The 19357-nt window shown below is 45.4% G+C and overlaps 1 protein-coding gene and 1 non-coding gene across 3 annotated transcripts in view; both read left to right on the top strand.

The window, feature by feature from the left end:
• LOC101987348 (zinc finger protein 14) overlaps nt 1–19357 on the top strand; it is a 105524-nt gene that overhangs the window by 38222 nt on the left and 47945 nt on the right. The window contains exons 1-3 of one of the 2 annotated variants that reach the window (XM_005361272.3): nt 11674–11860; nt 13132–13190; nt 16393–16519. In XM_005361272.3, the coding sequence (XP_005361329.2) occupies nt 13182–13190; nt 16393–16519 (136 nt within the window). In that variant the 5' untranslated portion in view covers nt 11674–11860; nt 13132–13181. Of the gene's footprint in view, nt 11861–13131; nt 13191–16392; nt 16520–19357 lie in introns of those variants that run through there. The other variant, XM_013351564.2, reaches the window with a different exon arrangement.
• Nucleotides 17892–18020, top strand: LOC113457717. The gene has a single exon (XR_003378226.1). It is a non-coding gene; the product is annotated as a small nucleolar RNA SNORA5 (small nucleolar RNA).

Here is a 19357-nt window from a genome sequence, read left to right on the forward strand (position 1 = left end):
ATATGTTTGTGCGGGTCAAAACTCAGAAGAGGACTTCAGGTTTCCAGACTCTGAACTGGTGTTATAGGCAGTTTCAAGCTCCAAAGTGTGCTGGGAATCAAATCCATGTCCTCAGCAAGAGCAACAAGAGCTCTTAAGTAACCACTGAGCCATCTCTCCAGCCCCACAATGGTTCTTTTGCTCATTTTTAGATAGACTCAGTAACCAGGGTAGCCTCTAATTCACAGTTCTCAAGCCCCAGCCTCTCTAGTGTTGAGCCATGTGCCGCCACACTGAGCTAGATAGAATACACTTCCTTAATACTTGATAACTATGTGCTTGAGGGTGAAAATACCAGACACCAAAGTCTGCAGTGGAGTAATTTTATGAGTTACTGGGATTGGTCAAATAAAAGCCTTCAGTTTTTCTATACCTCCTGGATGTGTATTGGTTAGACACCTCTATAGATCCAGAGGCTCTGGCAAATCTCAAGGCCTTTGTTACTCAGTTGGTCCCTGAAAGTCATAGAAAGATACAAAAGATGGATGGGTTTGCAGGAAAGAACAGGTCACAACTATTAGAAATAGCCTAGAAAATGTTGGATGTCAGAGATCTTTACAAAAGGACCAATGTCAGGGTCAGCCCCAACATCAATCATTTCTCGTGCCAGAGTGGAGGTGTGGGAATGAAATCTCACATGACTTTATCGGGAGGGAGTTTTCAGGGACCCTTCATGAAATCCTGAGTTCACATCCTGAAAATTTCCTGTTTATTCTCCAAACAGCTTTTATACCAAAACGTAAACTGAGGGGGAAGTTCGTTAGCATTCTGTTTCCTAGGTAGCGTGGAGAATGACTTAGGTCACATCTACAACTGTGCCTGCTCTGTCACACAGACTGAAAAACACCTCTTCCCCAGGCTGTCTCCTAAATTACAATAGAAGGGGCGGAATGACATGAGCATATCCTGACAATTTGCTTAGGATGGCGTCAGGCTCTCTCACTATGTAAAGCTAGGTGACCACCTTCTGTGTGGCAGGTACAAATTGTGCCTTGCCAGATTGCTCAGAATCCTGGCTGCCATACAGTGTAGAAATATGGGCCTGTATAATCCAGCCCCTACAGACCAATGCAACTACTGCAAAGAAATGGGTTATTGGAAAAATAAATGCCCATGATAGAAACAGGTAGATAACCTACTCCAGTACCCAAGCCAATCCTAGCAAGGTCAAACATCCAGTTGTCTGGTTTAGAGGAACAAATAATTCAGTAGCCACACCTTTAGTCAAACAGCCTTGAACAAGAATAGGTTTGAGCCTGGAGGTGGTGGCGCACGCCTTTAATCCCAGAACTCGGGAGGCAGAGGCAGGCGGATCTCTGTGAGTTCGAGACCAGCCTGGTCTACAAGAGCTAGTTCCAGAACAGGCTCCAAAACCACAGAGAAACCCTGTCTCGAAGAAAAAAAAAAAAAAGAATAGGTTTGACTTCTCTAACCTTTAGTCAAGATGCAAGGGATGCAAAAGTGGGCCCTCGCACATAGTGCGGCTAAGACCTGGAGCTATGCCCATTGGGTCTAGCAATACCCCATGGCTTGGAAGCAGGGAAGGGGTTTGGTTTTACATCAGGCACCTCCTTGAAGTAGGCATACTTACTCCTCTTCAGTCAGTCTGTAATACCCCCTGCTTGCCTGTCCAAAAGTCTGGATGGAATTCAAGACTATAGATTAGTACTCAAAAGATGCATCCTTTTCCATCCTCCTGTTAAAATTGAGTCAGCCCATCTTATTTGAATGGGCTGAGCCTGAACTGAAGCTATTGGGACAGCTAACCTGGACCAGACTGCCAGAGTTCAAAACCTCTCCCACCATCTTCAATGAAGCCCTAAGTCAGGGTTTATCTGTAGTAGTAGCTGCAGTGAGGCTGAGTCCCCGGCACCCAGCCACCCGCATGGCTAGCTTAATACCCGAAATAATTACACGGAAACTGTATTCTCTTAAATACTGCTTGGCCCATTAACTCTAGCCCTTACAGGCTAATTCTCATATCCCGATCAACCCATCTCTAATAATCTGTGTAGCATCAGTCTTACCAGGAAAGATTCAGCATGTCTGACCTAGAAGCTTGCTTCATGGCGTCTGCCCGGGAGACAGGAGCATGGCCTCTCTGAGCTCACTTCCTCTTCCTCCCAGCATTCGGTTCTGCCTACTCCACCCACTTAAGGGATGGCCTATCAAAATGGGCCAAGGCAGTTTGTTTATTACCAATGACCTTCCTCCATCATTTACCTCTTTTTCAGTAACTACCCAAAGGTAGCCTGGCTTCAATATGTGAATAATTTATTATTGTCAGCTAAAAATGAGGACTGTTTGAGAATTCAAGCCTTTTGGGAACTTTAGTCCAGTTAGGCTGGACTTCCAAAAGAGAAATTCAGATTTGCTTGTTCTAGCTTATCTACTTGGGGTATGAACTGAGATAAGGGAGAAGACTGCATAGTGGTTCTAATGCAAATCCCAGCTCCAACTGTCGGGACAGCCCCAACATAAATTATCTCTCTGGAGCGGTATGGAGACACAGTTTACACAGTAATAGCAGAAGGGAGTCTCAGGGTTCATCCAAATCCTGAAGATCACCCGTGTTTATTCTCAAAACAGCTTTTATATCCAAAGGTAAACTGAGGGGGGAAGTTCATTAGCATTCAGTTTCTGGGGTAGCAGGACTAAAGTCACGCCCACAACTATGGCTGCTCTGTCACTAGCTTGGATTAACACCCCTTTCCATGCAATTTCCATAGTTACAAAGAAGGGAGCAGAACAGCACTAGCATATCCTGACCCTGGAGACAGCCTGTCTGTAGGTGCTAGGTGACCACTCAGGTGTGAACTGTGGCTTGAGAGCCTGGCCTCTATACAATGTACAAATATGTGGCCTGTATAATATTGCCCCACAATTCACTCTCTCTTAATAATTTTAAAATATAAACCTGTGCTTCTGCAACAGGACAGAATATCACGTCTGCCTTGGGCAAAGACTTCCCCTTTTACCCAAAGTTACCCATCATTGGAAGTCAGGCATATTTTATTTTATGTGACCTCCTGTCTTAAGTTTTTAGATGGGGAGAAACTTCAAACCCATCATTGACTGCTGATCTCTGTGGAGAAAAGAGATTAGGGGAGAGAGATACCTTTGGGCTCTGTGTCTTGGACCCACACTTTCTTGTCAGGATAAATTATAATGCTTTATGAATAATCATGCTCCTAAAGGCTATAGTCTCCTATTTAAAGGAGAGGAGGATCGCCTGAGTTGAAATGTTTTTTTCAGATAATTTAGAGCACCTCTTAAATTTTTTACGTTGTATCAAAATCTAACATTTTTAACATATGCATTAAATCCCAACATTTTCAGGGTATGTCAAACTTTTCTCAGAATCTTATAAGCAATTACAAACATCATCAGGTCAATACCAACTTTTCTCAACATCTTATACGCAGTTACAAATATCAGGTCAATACCATAACAATGAATCGACAATTAAACATATCACAATTTTCTTAAATCCGCATTAATCAATGGACAAGAAAACCTTTTCTGATGGGTAAGAGTATAATGACATTTCTGTTATCAAATACCAGTTCCAGTCTCTAGCAGCTGTTAAACCCTTAGGCTGCCCCCTTCTAAAATGAACAGGGGCTTCAGTAACTCCTTATTTTGAGTCTTTCTTTCCCTGTGGGGGAAAGCTTAGGTCTTAGTTCTCAGGTCCAATATTTTAATCAAAATCAATTCTGTGTCCCAGAGACTAAAACAGTCAAATGCTCAGTCTGCATCTCCGCTCCAAAGCAAACAGGATTCAAACTGCAGAAAAAATGTAGTCATGGTGGTCAGGTCACCTCAGCAGGTCCTCTTGGGCTGTGTCCAGAATGTCTGGGGGCAGCTCAGGTTCTTGCAGTGCAGAATGGCATCCTGCAGTGCAAAATGCTGACAACGACAGCAGGGTCTGGACCATGGGTTTCTCCTCCATCTCCTTTCATTTTGTCTCTCCTGCTGGGACATTATCAGCTATGATGTCATCAGGTCTAGTATTCTTTTGTTGACTACACCAAACCAGTCACTCTGGAAGCCTTCTCACTTGATCTTCATCCTGAGAAAAAACACAGACATGCCCTTGACCCTATATTAATCCAGGGTCTGGCCCTCTCCATATTCCTGTGCAAGGGTCTCTCCATCTTGCTTTAGCAGAGGTGGTCTTTGTACTATTATGCCACAATCTGTCTGCTGCTGATCACTCATGGACATCCATATTCCAAAAATTTAGTGTAAACAGTGCATGATTTAAGGCATTATGTGACGTCTGAGGATACAATTTCTTCTGCTTTTATCTTTTGAAGGTGTGTTTTCAAGGAGCTACATGCACTCTCCACAATTCCTTGCCCTTGAGAATTATAAGGAATATTCATCTTATGTATGATATTCCATTGGGCACAAAATCTTTGAAGTGCTCTCTTAACATATCCGGACCCATTGTCTGTCTTTATTACTTTTGGGGTTCCCATGCATGAGAAGCTTTTCAAGCAATGAGTTATTCCATGCTTAGCAGCTTCTCCAGTTTGTGTAGTGGCCATCATGAACCCTGAATATGTATCAATTGTCACATGCACATATTCTCAATTTTCCAAATTCACTAACATGAGTAACATCCATTTGCCATGTATGATTAGGAAGCAGTCCTCGGGGATTAACCCCCAAATGAGGTACAGTTAAATATTGTGTCCAGTTGCTGGAGGCCAGCTGGCTGCCAACTGAACTGGCCATAAAGTGGGGGCCCGAAAATGTGAGCCTGTTTCCTTTCCACATTGATCAAAAGTCAGAGAGCTGAGACTTTCCTCTAGCTCCTTCAAGGTTATTGTGCTTCTAGCTCAGACCTCATCTAGGTGTTAATTTGGAGAGTTTCTGCTCTCAAGGTGATTTTCTACAAGTGTGGCTAACTGCCAGACCTTGTGCTCCAGGAATAGAGAAGTAGATCTGTTCCAACCTCAAACAAAAGTCTAAGGATCCAACTAAGTTCCAACTCCCTTTATGGAGCCAACTTGGGATTCCACCCAGGGAGTGGTTTGCCTATAGACTGTTTTGGTCTAGGGCGTGAGTGTGACTTGTTTTGTTCTAGCAACAGAATGTTTTATGAATGCAGTCGCGACTTTCAATTGGTCTGTTCATTTCCTTGTATCATGTTAATGCAGTCTTTTGTCTCACTCCTATCTTTTGGGGTCAGGGTGTTTTAAGGAGTTGGAAATTAAAAGCAAGAGAAATTTTCAATCCTCACTGGAATTCCCTCCTGACACATCCTATCTGTTTCTCCATTTTACTGTTTTCATTCACGTCTTCATATTCTTCACTATATTTCTAAATCCCCAAACCCTTACCCTGGCAAGAGGTATTTTTGTTGTTGCTGGTCAGCGACAAATGCCACCCAATGGGGTGCGGTTGGTGACACCATAGTTCACTGGCTAGAACACCAAAAAGACAAAAGCCCTTAAACTCAAGGCAACAGCTATGCAGATCAAGTTATTAAAGAAACTGTACTTGGGGAACCCAAAGCCCAGGCTGTCCTAGAACGATCCGCTTTCCTTGAGCTCCATTCCCCCTCAGTGAAGATTTTCCTGAAGAGATCGAGTCATATTCTGTCTCGAGGGCTCAATGAAAGGTGGATCTTGCCCGATGGAAGAATCAGCATGAAAAAGGAATTGGGCCGAAACTGGCTAACTGTCTTGTGTCACGCTATGTATTTGTCACTCAGAATCTCAGAACTCACCTTTCCTCAGGTCTGGCTACTTGGACACTGAGAAAAACTTCAGAGCATTTCAGACCGCTGTCCGACCTGTGCCCAGGTAAAAGCAAAGAAGGGTGTATTTCCCCCAGGACAATGGACTTAAGGTACTGTACTTGGTGAATTTTGGGAATTGGACTTCACTGAAGTAAGCCAGGATTGTATGGCTATAAATATCTGCTGGTCTTTGTCATTACTGTCACAGGCAGGGCAGATGTCCTTCCGTCCTGAATGGAAATGGTCCAAGTGGTAGCTAAGAAACGATAATGAAATAATCCCCAGATTTGGCCTCCCCATATCTCTGGGGTTCAACAGTGGCCTGGCCTTCACAGCCAAGTTATCTTAATTGCTTTCTAAGACTCTTAGCATAAATTGGAAACTTTGCTGTGCGTATCATCCTCAGAGCTCAGGAAAGAGAGAGGATGGATAGCACTTTAAAGGAGATCTTAACTAAATATCCTCTTGAGACCAGTGGTAACTGGGTGGGACCTCTTACCTTATGCACTTCTTAGAAAAGTTCACCCCATATGAATAGTGTATGGGTAACAACTTCCCATGATCCCTTGGTACATGCTGCCTAGGGCCTCATGGCTGATTGTAAGTCTCTGTTAGCTGTGGCAGTTGAGCTGGATGGCTGGTCAGTACTGCTGAACAAGTATGTCCAGACATTACCCCAGGGTCTTAGCCACTGTTCTGTTACCATGGAGAGACCACAGCCATGGCCATGCTTCTAAAAGAGAGTTTTGCTGGGCAGTGGTGGCGCACGCCTTTAATCCCAGCACTCGGGAGGCAGAGGCAGGCGGATCTCTGTGAGTTCGAGGCCAGCCTGTTCTACAAGAGCTAGTTCCAGGACAGGCTCCAAAGCTACAGAGAAACCCTGTCTCGAAAAACTAAAAAAAAAAAAAAAAAAAAAAAGAGTTTTTAATTGAGGGCTTGTTTACAGTTTCAGAGGGCTCGCCTGTTAAAGTCACGATGGGGAGCAGGGCTGCAGGCACTACAGGTGGGGCGGGGGGCTGGTATGGGCTGTCAGTAGCACACCTCCTCCACTAAGGCCACACCTCCTAACCCTTCCCAAGCAGTTCTGCGATCTCCTGACTCTGTAAACTCCATTTTAAAGAAGGGGCTTCGTCTTAAGCCACATAATGAGCTGGTGGGTGGGTGAGCTCAGCTCCAGAAATGGGCTGCCATGGCAGAAGTTTGAAGAGATACCCTAAAATGACCAATTAAGAGTGTGGGGGCCAGCCATGATAGACTAAGTATGAACAGGTCACTCAAAGGAAGGTCTTTATTTCCAACCATTATCACCTGCCAGAGTAGAACTAGGTCCTTGATAAATTTTAATAAGAGGTCTGAGTCTCAGTAGTTTACCCGGAGGCAATACCTTGTTGCAAGAAGAACCACAAGCTGAGTTACCAGACCCTGACCCAGGAACAAATCATTCAAAGGAAATACCTAGCATTCCAACCACTGTCGATAGGATCACCTGCCAGCACACCTCACCAGGACACCCCTAGACAAATGTCAGCTAATCAGGAGTCCTGAACCTCACAGACCCTCACCCCCACCTTTACGACTACAAAAACCCTATTCTAATTGAGCTCAGGGCTCTCTGGTTATCCCAATATGTTGGGCATGTGGAGAGACTGAGTTTGCAAACTTGATTAAAATAGAGGCTCTTTGCTTTTACATATGGGACTCACTTGGTCTCCATGTTGGTTTGTGTGGGGACCTTGTGGATTTGGGCACAACAAAGAAGATAGGGAACAGGGCCAGATGTTCTTGGGAGGCATCCTGTCCTTGAAGATACCTTGTCAGTCATTTATGGTTCTTTGTTAGGTTTTCATGCTCCAAAACTGACCAACGGTTTCAGAAACTACCTTACCCTATGCCCTCCTTACCCAATCCCAAGAAGACAGGACAAGAACTCCCCAGATTATGGCGTTTCCTCTTTAAAAGCTTGACCCTCTTGTAGACCAGGCTGGCATTGAACTCACAGAGATCCACCTGCCTCCGCCTCCTGTGTGCTGGGCTTAAAGGTGTGTGCCACCAGTGCCTGGTTCCAGGACAGGTTCCAAAAGCTGCAGAGAAACCCTGTCTCAAAAAAACAAACAAACAAAAAACTCAACCCTCCCAGGGCTCCTGGCCACACTTTCTGCACCCACCATGCTGGGGTGATGGAAAGGTGCTGGTCCAAACTCAAGTTTGAATATTAAAAAACCCTCATGTACTTTGCTTCAGAAATCTGGTTCTGTGAACTCATTTGGGGACCAGAAACTTGGGCATAACAGTTGTAATGGATTATTAAAAATTGCTGCAGATCCCCAGCAGGCAGGGGGCTGCAGGTCCCAAGAGCAGCCAGTCCTAGGCAGGGATGGTGCATGAGACCATGCGGCAGGTCTCTGAAGGTGGCTGGTCTCTGGTGGCGAGCCATGTGGTGGGGGCAGTGGGCAGGTGAGAGACAGACGGATAGGCACATTGTACAGAGTGAGGTTGGATATTTATTTAGTGGTTTTGGAAGGGAAGGGAGAAGGGAAGAACAGAGAGGCAGAGAGAAAGAGAGAAAGAGAGAGAGAGAGAGAGAGAGAGAGAGAGAGAGAGGAAAGAGAGAAGGGAGAGACCAAAGCTGCCTCTCTGAGAGGAAGATGATGAAGAGAACTCAGGTTGAATGCCTCAGCAGATGGGGGAGGGAGTGGGCGTGGCTTGTCTCTTAAAGAGAGAGAACAGATAATTACATTTCCATCTCTTTTTTAAATAAAAAGGCGAGAGGTTAGGCACCATAGGTTAAAGGAATTGAGGTGGCCAGTTCTCAAAACTTCTTCCTGCTTATTTGGGGGCGTTGTCTTTGGGGGGAACCTGAGAAGGCTGGGTACTGGTCACATCCTGGGGTAGCTGGTCTCTTTGCTCCTGTCCGCTGCTTGTGGTATGGAAATATCTGGTGTCTCTTACACCTGTTTAAGGTGTTGGCAGAACAAAGGACAAAGTTAAATTAAGGGGAAAAAATTTAGGAACAGGAAATTGAGGGGGATGTATCTGATCTGTTTGAGGTGGATCCTTCAATTTGGCTCCCTGGAACTCACAAGAATTCTTTGGGTTTGTGAAAATAGAAGTTTTAGACATACACATTGTATAAACAGTAGCATATTTATGTCAGAATAACTGTGACAGATGTTTTTGCACAATGAAAAGTGTTTTTAAGACTATGGAAGGCAGGGTGAGAGAGAAGTTTGATAACCTGTATTTGTCCTCACACCTTGCAGGTATTCCAGTTGTATTTTACTGAAATTTGTCTGGTGAGGCTGTCCTTTTAAACTGACAAAACCTCTCAGCTGTCAAACTGCATCAGAGAACTTTGAGAAAGATAAAATTTTACTTGAGTTACTGATTTAAAAAATGACAGAGAACTTACTTGGTTGGCACCCAGAGCTACTCCTCAGGGTCCTCCATGGTTGCTGATGGTCACATTTGCCTTTTGCTGTTTAGCACAGGGCCTGCCAGGCTCCAGAAGATCCCATGGGCCAAGGAATCTGTAGGAAGACAAGCCCACCCTGACCTAAGCAGGTAGGCTATTGATTCAAGTGATTTTGTCCACATCTAGAGATCTTCAGTCCAGATAAAAGGCAGTTTTTCCCAGTGGTCAGCACTTGACAGTTGAAGCAAATTGCAGATGGACATTGTTGTTTGCCCATTTGTCTTCTGTCTTCTTTGGAGGAAATAGAGTGCTGCTGCTAGGAGCCAACCTGTCTTTTTTTGTTATGAAAAGTTTTTTAATAGTTAAATATTTAAATGCCATCTCCAGATCTCTGAGCAGTTGAGGGCTGTTTATCAGATAAAACTACAGTATAGAATCTGCCTGGAGAGCTGGGTCTGAGCTTGACTGTACTGACTCTTTTTTTTTTTTAATGATTTATTTATTGTGTATACAGTATTCTGCTTGCTAGCATTACTTCAGGCCAGAAGAGGGCACCAGATCTCATTACAGATGGTTGTGAGCCACCATGTGGTTGCTGGCAATTGAACTCAGGACCTCTAGAAGAGCAGGCAGTGCTCTTAACCACTGAGCCATCTCTCCAGCCCCTGTACGGGCTCTTAACAGGTAAGGTTTACACTCGTAAAAAGACAGAAAGAAGAAAAAAATGCTTGTAATAGAAGGTTAACGGCAGAACTGACAATAGTAGAGAATATCTTAATATATTTTAAATGAGGGTTGGATTAAATATAAAGTATTTTTATAAGAGATTTAAAAGTACATACCAGTTTAAAACATGAGACTTATTGTTTTGTAGTCTGAAATCAGATACAATGAACAATTGTAACATTAAGCATAGGTACATTTAAGTTACATGTATGATCACACACACACAGAGTGAACAGGAATTGGGCAAAGTGGATACTCTCGGTGGGCCCTGCCAAAAGCATGCCACTGCTCAAAACACATGGAACAGAGTCAGCAAGAGGAATCCCAGGGCTCCTAGCCACCCTTTCTACACCCACCATGCTGGGGTGCTGGAAAGGTGTTGGTCCAAACTTAAGTTTGAGTACTAAAAAACACTCATGTACTTTGCTTCGGAAATCTGACTCTGTGAACTCATTTGGGGACCAGAAACTTGGGCATAACAGTCCCACTAACTGGCGACTGAACACTCAAACACGTGAGCCTATGGGAGCAGTTCTCACTCTCTCCACCACAGCAAGCAATCCCAAAGTCACTTATCGCTAATGGACCTGGCTAGTAGATACTTATCTTTGGGGTGTTTTGGAGACAAAACATCCCAAAGTTCAGTAAGCTCAGTTCTATTTTATGTGACTTCATGGCTCCCAGCAAGTTTATTAGTAAATAGTTCATAACACCAATTTCTTTCCTTCGACTTTCTTCTCCATCAGCAGGACTGTGGCGGCTGATTTGGGAAGTGCTGGACCAAGAATGCTTTCAAGTGATCATTGCGGTTAGCAGAGAAGTGAGGTAAGCCATATTATTCCTGTTTTCTGAAGCGAAAACCTTGATCTTATAGAGATTTAGGGATTTAATGTTAATGCCATTTAAACTGTCGATTTCAGATCAACTGATTCGTTATCTTTTAGACGAGGTGTTTCTATTACAAAAATAACTTTAACAAAGATACTTTCTCTAAGTGTTTCGCTGTACTTGCTTTTAACATAACTATCCCCGCGTTAGCTACGGATGACCTTGAGCTTCTGATCCTAGCCCACCACCTGAGTGCTAGAAGGACAGGCATTTGGGGATTCAAGCCCGGTTCCTGATATTCATCATTTAAATCTAGAGGATCCGCTTGGGGTCTCTCATTAAATCTTCAACGCAGCCAAATTCATTCCCAGAAAACGCCATCTATCTGTCCGCCTAGGAAATCTGTTCCGGCACACTTCTTGGGCCCCTAGCACCCTAGAGGTGTCCAAGCAAAGACAGCTCTCTGAGGAATTGAAACACTAATGTTGAACAGCCTATGAGTCTTTTTTTTTCTATTGCACTGAACTACACTTCCCAGCAATCTCAGACGTGCGAATACCCTTACTATGCAAATCACACTCTGCCCCCACCGCTCCCCGCCCTTTTCCTGTTGCTGTTCATCGCCTACAGATAATACCGAAGGAACAGGACATAAAAAAATTCCAGCTTTTTGAAGTTGGTTTTAAATGCACTTTTGGAGACTGACTAAGGGTTCTATGAATCCTGCGGGACGCGTTTCGATGAGGGGTGTAATCCTTTCTGCCACGCCTCAACCGAACGCGCACAGAAACCCCGCCCATCGGGAATCATCTTGTCCGAGAAGTTGTCTCTGACTACGTTTCCCAGAAGCCTCCTCGGCTTCTCGCGGTAAAGCCTGACTCTGGGGGGGACTTCAGAGCTTTGCTGGCTTTTGCTGAGTTGCAAGGTTTGGGAAGCTTGGTAGGCCTGAGGTGCAGAACCCGGGAGGAGGGCGGGGCGAGCACGGAGCTCAGGCTTTGTGCGGCGGAGGAGTTGAGGTCGGAATTGCGCGGTTAGTTTGTGAGGCGTGACCGTGCGGTGCTAAGGGGCTGCAGTTGTGATGAGCATCTGTTTCTCACCCCTCGGTGAGTGAGAGCCGGCGGGCTGGGGACCACGTGCGGTATTGTGTGGATGTGGAGCGCTTGTGACTGGTTGAGTGTTCGGTCCCTGCAGTGGCGTGCGCTGTGCGATGCTGTGTCCAAGTGCAGCACAGGACAGGCGGAATTACCTTTCAGTCTGTGCTCCTGATAAAAGTACCGTTGTACTATGCTACCTTTTGAGTCGCCTAGTGTGTGGTTCTCTTGGCATCGCGTAGGTAGGATTCCTGTAGTTGAATGTTGCTGTTGTGGGTCTGTGGGTTGTGTGTGAAGTTTCGGATGTATATCTCTGCGTGCGTTATATTTCTTCATTTTAGAACTTCATGTGAGTGCTAGCACGCTCTCCTTTGTCTTTTATTACGTTTATTTGTACACCTGTGTGGTGGAACTCATCCGTGTTAAGTAGGATAGCGGCTTACTGAGTTGTTTTGCTGTTTGGTGTTCCAGGATCTGAAGTATAGTGCATGTATTCATCTCGTAGTAGTAGGTATATGAACATTTCTCATTTTTAATCCTATAAACATACTACCGTGACTGTTTTAATTTTTAATTTATTTTTTTGGAGGCAAGGTCTCACTGTGTAGTTCTGGCTGGCGTCAAACTCACAGACAGATCCACCTGCCTCTGCCTCCCGAGTGCCAGCGCTACCCCGGACTTATAATTACTTTTACAATAGGATACAGAACTTCAATGTCTACCATTGCAAGTATTGGTGGAGTCATGTATTCCACTCTACTAACTGATGCAAAATATTCCGGAGCGGATACACATATAGACGCTTACAGAATAAACGCTCCAAATCCTTACCGAAAAAAGAAAAAGTTTAAAATGTGATTTTAAAAAAAGATTTATATTTAAGCCTGGCGCTCTGGTGCTCTGGAGGCAGTGGCAGGTGGATCTCTGTGAGTTCGAGGCCAGCCTGGTCTGCACAATGAGGTCTTGTCACCGTGAGAACTTGTCTCACAAAATCAGAGGTGCGGGGAGGAGTGAGCGAGAGAGGGGCCGGCAGAGGTAGAGAGGCCAGTCTCTATGTGGGCCTGGCTGGCCTCAAACCTGTGGTAATTTTACTACCTCAGTCTCGTGGGTGCTGAGACATCTTGCCCAAGCCCCACCCGTTCCGATCCAGTGCCTGGCTTTCTGAAGTTGGGGGTGTGGTCCTCTCTTCCCGCTTAGACTCCTCAGTGTGTGGGGTGAGCACAGGGAATGATTGTTTGAGAACTGTGTCAATGCGGTCTCAGTATTGTCTTTGCCTCTGCCAGTTCTACTCTGTTCCTGAAGAGCAGCAGAGAGGAGCTGCGACTGTCAAGCCATGGCTCAGGTGAGGTGTAACCTTTTTGTATGCAAATCGAGTCAGTTTTGTCTCTAGTGCACATAAATGCCTGATTTCTCCCTTGTGATGGTGTTTTGGTTGGTGTTAAAGCCTTTCAGTTATAAACAGGGACTACACGGTCTCACTCCTGCTCTGTCTTGAGCAGCACTTCAGCCTTCCTGACCCGGGGACCCTGTGTGCTGAGTCCTGACCTGGAAATTATTTTCCTTGTTACTTTGTAGCTGTAATTTTGCTACTGTTATGAATCATAATGTAAATATCATTGTTTCTGGGTGCTCTTAGGCAACCTCTATAGACAGGGTTGTCGTTCCCCCCAGGGGTCGTGACCCCACAAGTTGAGAACCGCTGCTCTACAGGAAAGGTTTTTTAATAGACTAAATTTAAAAAAGCTTTGGGGGTCCAGCTGGGCTCACAACCAAAACACGCTGGTGCACGCCTTTATTTCCAGCACTCAGGAGGCAGAGGCAGGAAGAGTTCAAGGCTAGCCTGGTCTACATACTGAGTTTCAGACCAACCAGGGCTACACGGCAAGATGCTATCCCAAACTAGCAACAACAAAAAAGAAGAAAGAAAATAAGTGTGATCGCTTTGCTCAGTTTCAGTCGTAGAACCTGGCTTGTCTCCTGGTTTATGAGCCTTTTAGGTTTGGAAGGATGACTGCTGGATGGTCAAAGCTGACATTCTGGTGAGCATCCATGAAAACTTAACCGTCTGTAATATCACTGAGCTCCCCTGCCCCAAGAGCTTTTTACTATAATATTATTTTAATCTTACGTGTGTGTTTTGCCTGCAAGCATGCCTGTGTGCCACATGTATACAGTACCTGTAGAGGTCAGAAGAGGGTGTCAGATCCCCTGGGGCTGTATGTATAGATGGTGTGAGCCTCAGTGTTGGTGTGGGGATGGACTCTGGGTCCTCTGGAAGAGCAACCAGTGCTCTCACCCGCTGAGCATCTCCAGCCCAGCACCGCTGCATTAGGCAGCATCTTTCTCCATCGTTTTCCTAAGGCTCGGTGACAAGGGTTATTGGCAGTTCAGCAGGAGTGGTTATCAATAACACTGTTGCCAGTATTAAGGTTGTCTTTTGTGGGTGTTTGGGGACAGAGTTTCTAGGCTGGCTTTCAGCTCATTGAGCTGAGGACTTGTGCCACCATGCCCAGTCCATATAGCTCTAGGGATGGTACCCAGGGTTTCATGCCTTTTATACAGGTGTTTTACTGAGTGAGCTACCCCCCTGCTCAGGGGAACTCTCTGAAGATTAATATCAGCCTAAATGTCTAAAGGGAAATGAGAAGTTGTCATTTATGCCTGCTGGGGTAGCTCATGCCTGAATCCCAGCTCTTGGGATGATGGCAGATTTGAGGCCAGCTTGTAATACGGTGAGTTCAAGGCTACCCTGGGGTACATAGTGAGCCCTGTCTTGGAAAGCCAAGAACTAGGAGGGTGGTGGGGGCACGCACCTTTAATCCCAGCACTCGGAAGGCAGAGGCAGGCGGATCTCTGAGTCCGAGGCCAGCCTGGTCTATAGAGTAATTTCGAGGATGGCCAGGGTTACACAGAGAAATCCTGCCTTGGAGGTGTGGGGAGCCAAGAACCGGGAAGTAGCTCATTGGTAAAATACTTTGTCTAGCATGAAAAAGCCCTTAATTCCTGGATTTCATCCCAAGCAACAAAGGCAAGCATGTGAGCAAAAAATTGGTATTTATTATCTTTAAGATAGAATATTATTTAATCTGAAATAAATATGCCTATAAAGACACTTATTATAACAAGTGCCCCTCCCTTCAGTGTGCCCCTTTCTATACCAGGCTGGCCTTGAACTCACAGAGATCCTCCTCCCTCTGTCTCCCAAGGTGCTGGGATGAAAGGAGTGTGCCACCGTGCCCAGCATTCTACTTTCCACTGTGAATTTGGCTCCTTTAAATGGCTTATTGATGGATGAGTAAACCTGGCTTGGTGCAGAGTCTGTGATCCCCAAGTTCAATAACATCATTACCACACATCATGAGTTTCTTCCTTTCTTTGTTTTTGGTTTTTTGAGACAGGGTTTCTCTATTTAAAAACCTTTGCTGTCCTGGAACTTACTTTATAGACCAGGTTGATCTTAAACTCACAGAGATCTGCCTGCCTTTGCCTCCTGGATGCTGGGATTAAAGGCGTGTGCCACCTGCCACTGCAGGCCAGCTAGGTTTGTTTTATTTTTTTATTTTTGTGTGTGTGTGTATGTGTGTGTGTGTGCGCACACGAGTATTTGCCTTTCTGTCTGTACCAGCACTGTGTGCATATAGTATCTGCAGAGGCCAGAAGAGGGTGTTGGATCCCCTCCAACTGGAGTTATAGATGGTTGTGGGTGCTCAAACCAAAGTCAGGTCCTCTGCTAAATACACTGAGCCGTCTCTCTAGCCCCAGTTAGTGTTTCTCTTTCTGGTCAAATACATCAGCTTCTTTGACATAGAGATGCTTTTCCCATCCCTTTGTGCTCTCCCTCCGATATGAACTGGTTCCTCTCTAGCCTGCCATCACTTTCCCGAAACTTTTATTCTTTCCTCTGAATTTTCCTCTGCTAATCTCCTGCCGAATTTTAACTGTTTCTGGCATCCTGCGGTTCTCTCTGGTGTACCACCTACTCTTGTGTCTCCATCCTCCAGTAGTTTTCTCAGAACTTGTCCTTGAGACCTTGTGCATCTAGGAACGTACACGCAGAGCAGAAAATAGTTGAGTTATAGAATCCCTAGGTCAGAATTGCTCTGTTCCTTGTGTTCAGAAGCCCATTACCCCTGCTTCTCGATGCCTTTATATAGCCTGCTGTATCTGGATGCTTCTAATGTCCCAGCTTTCTCTTTTATCCTGAAATTATACCCTTGGCTGTTTGAGAAGAGACCACGCGGTGAGAATACCACAAGGCTTTGTATAAATCCTTTCCTTTGGTACAGACATCCTCCTAGCTGGGTTCTGTGCCTTCCCAGCTTCATGTGGTAATGGAGGAATTCATTGAGCCCAGATGGCTTGATCTGGAGGAAGCAGTTTTGTGGAAGCACAGTGGTTTGGGCCCAGGCCTTCCCTAGGATTCCAGGCATCCACACTAACTGATTTTAGCTTGTTCCAACTTATTCCTTTTCTGTTATTTTTCCTGCACAAAACACTTCTCTTTTTCCTTTTATTAATCAAGCAATATGCGATTATTGTTCCAGGTGTCGGTGCTGTTCCGTGATGTGTACATAGACTTCTCTCAGGAGGAGTGGGAGTGCCTGACCGAGGAGCAGAGGGACTTGTACAGAGATGTGATGTTGGAGAACTACAGCAACCTGCTTTCCATGGGTAAAGACATCCATCCTAACTCTGATTTGCCCATTGATGGGTCTGTTTCCTCCCTTCCTCCAGGTGTCAGATGCTTACTTGCCTTTGAAAAAGCCATTGCAAGCTGGGCCTGGTGGCACACACCTTTAATCACAGCACTCTGAAGGCAGAGGCAGGCAGAGCTCAGTGAGTTCCAGGACAGCCATGCCTACACGGAGAAACACTGTCTTGAAAAAAAAGAAAGAAAGAAAAGATGAGAAGGCCAAGGACCTGGAAGGCTGTTTGCTGGTGTCCTCAGACCTTTCCCTCCATGGGTGCCTGCCAGTATCTGCGAGGCCGGGAAAAGGGGACTGTGGGCACTGTGGCCTGATGGGAGTCTGTCTGGAGTCTAAGGCTTCTCAGCCGCCTCTTTGCATAGCTCCTGTGTAACTACTGGAGTATGCACTTTCCTGCATTGTCCCAGATCACACACCCTTTCCCCTCTCCTTCCCCTCCATTTCCCTTCCATATCTTCCATCTTCTCTATTTTACATCTCCCCATCACTCGCTCCTGGAGATTAGCCCAGCGTCTTTGTTAGGTTTCTATTGCTGTGAAGAAACACCATAACCATGGCACCTTGTATAAAAGAAAACCTTTAATTGTGGTGGCAGCTTACAGTTCAGAGATTCAGTCCATCATGGTGGGGAGCGTGGTGGGGGATGGGGGTGTGCAGGCAGATGTGGTGCTGGAGCTGAGACTCCTACATCTTGATCAGTAACAGGAAGTGAACTGAGACACTGGGTGACTTGAGCATGTATGAGACCTCAGAGCCCACCTCCACAGTGACACACTTCCTCCAATAAGGCCACAGCTACTGCAACAAAGTCACGCCTCCTAGTGGTGCCTCGCTCTAAGAGATTATGGGGGCCAGTTACATTCAAACTGCCACAACCAATGACCTGAAGTTCTATTGGACTTGCTCTTTAACTAGGTTTTTTATTTGTTTTGTTTTTATTCAGAAGTTCCACACCCTCCTTGAGTCATCCTTTTCGTTTTGTTTGTTGTTTGTTGAAACAGGGTTTCTCTGTGTAGCCCTCACTATCCTGGAGCTCACTTTGTAGATCACGCTGGCCCTGAACTCACAATGATCTGCTTGCCTCTGCCCTCCAAGTGCTGTGATTAAAGGCGTGCGCCACCATCTCCTGGCTCATCCATACTTTTATTTTTATTTATTTTTATTTTTTTATTTTTTTTGGTTTTTTCGAGACAGAGTTTCTCTGTGGTTTTGGAGCCTGTCCTGGAACTAGCTCTTGTAGACCAGGCTGGTCTCTCATCCATACTTTTAATTACTGTTTACTGTTTCTATAATGTGTACAGTTATCAGATAGGAGCTCCAGAAGTTAACAAATAAATTACAGCCATATCAAATTCGGTGCTGTCCTACCATGGTAAGCACTGACCCAAGGGTTGCCATAGAAACTGTCATTCTTGGGCTCTATTTTCCATACTTGGGGTCAAGGATGAACTTATTCACAAACAACAAGCTTCTAGACCTCAAATCTGAGATTGGGGGAGGCAGTAAGTGGCACTGACTTCCAAAACTAATCTTGGTCTGCTCCACCTCCCCCAAATAATAATATTTAGCTCTAGGTATGATGTGTGTGTGTGTGTTCATGCACATGCACTTTGAGGGAAATGGAAAATAATGTGATTTCCTATAGCTTTTTCAAATGTCCTTAGTGCTGTTTATCCCTCCTTTCTTTCCTGTATCATCTGTTAACCCAGTTAGAGGACAGCCCCATACATACCACCCCCTGTGTCCAGATGTTCTTTCCCCAGAGCTCCTCTGTCCCTACCCCCTGTGTCCAGCTGTTCTTTCTCCACAGCTCCTCTGCCCCCCACCCCATGTCCAGCTGTTCTTTTCCCAGAGCTCCTCTGCTCCCCACCCTGTGTCCAGATGATCTTTTCCCAGAGCTCCTCTGCCCCTCACCCCGTGTCCAGCTGTCCTTTTCCCAGAGCTCCTCTGCCCCTCACCCCGTGTCCAGCTGTCCTTTTCCCAGAGCTCCTCCTGGCGTGGCATCTTTTCACTTTCCCGTTTCCTGCGTTGCTCCAGGTCGTATATTCACATCTGAGGACTTGGAGCTGGGAACCACACGTGAGAGACAAGATTTGCTTTTGTCTTTCTGGGTCACTTCACGCAGTGTAGCATCTAGTCCCATCCAGTTGTCTGCACATTTCATGATTTGATTTTTCTTTATAGCCAAATAGTATTTCACTATCAATGTTTCACACCTTCTTTTTCTTTTTTTTCTTTTTTTTTTTCATTCTCTATCTTATTTTGAGGCTGGTTCTCTCTGCATAGGCCATGTCCTGGAATTCGCCATGTAGACCAGGCTGGCCTGAACTCAGAGAAATCTGCCTGCCTCTGCTTCCCAAGTGCTGGCACTAAAGGTGTGTGCTCCTCTGCCCAGCCATGTTGCACATTTTCATTATCTGTTCATCAGGTGAAGGACATTTAGGCTTCTGTCCCCTAGCTGTTGTCAATGGGGCAGCAGTGGAAATGAGTTTTAAAACTGGGTTGGTTGTGTGTGGCCCATATGTGTATGTGAACCTGGTCTTCAAGCATGCTGAGTGAACTCTATCGAAATTCACCCTGACCCTCACCTCACTTTCACTTTTTTTGCTCTTGCCTTTTGTTTCTCAAGACAGGGTTTCTCTGTGTAGTCCTCAATGTTCTGGAACTCATGCTGTAGACCAGGCTGGCCTTGAACTCAGAAATCTGCCTCCTGAGTTCTGGGATTAAGAGCCTTTTTCCCCCTGTTTATTTGAGGCAAAGTCAGACCAACTGTGAAGTCACTATAAATCAGGCAGGTCTTATG

Source organism: Microtus ochrogaster, linkage group LG4 (genome assembly GCF_000317375.1).
Source record: "Microtus ochrogaster isolate Prairie Vole_2 linkage group LG4, MicOch1.0, whole genome shotgun sequence".
Lineage (NCBI taxonomy): Eukaryota > Metazoa > Chordata > Mammalia > Rodentia > Cricetidae > Microtus > Microtus ochrogaster.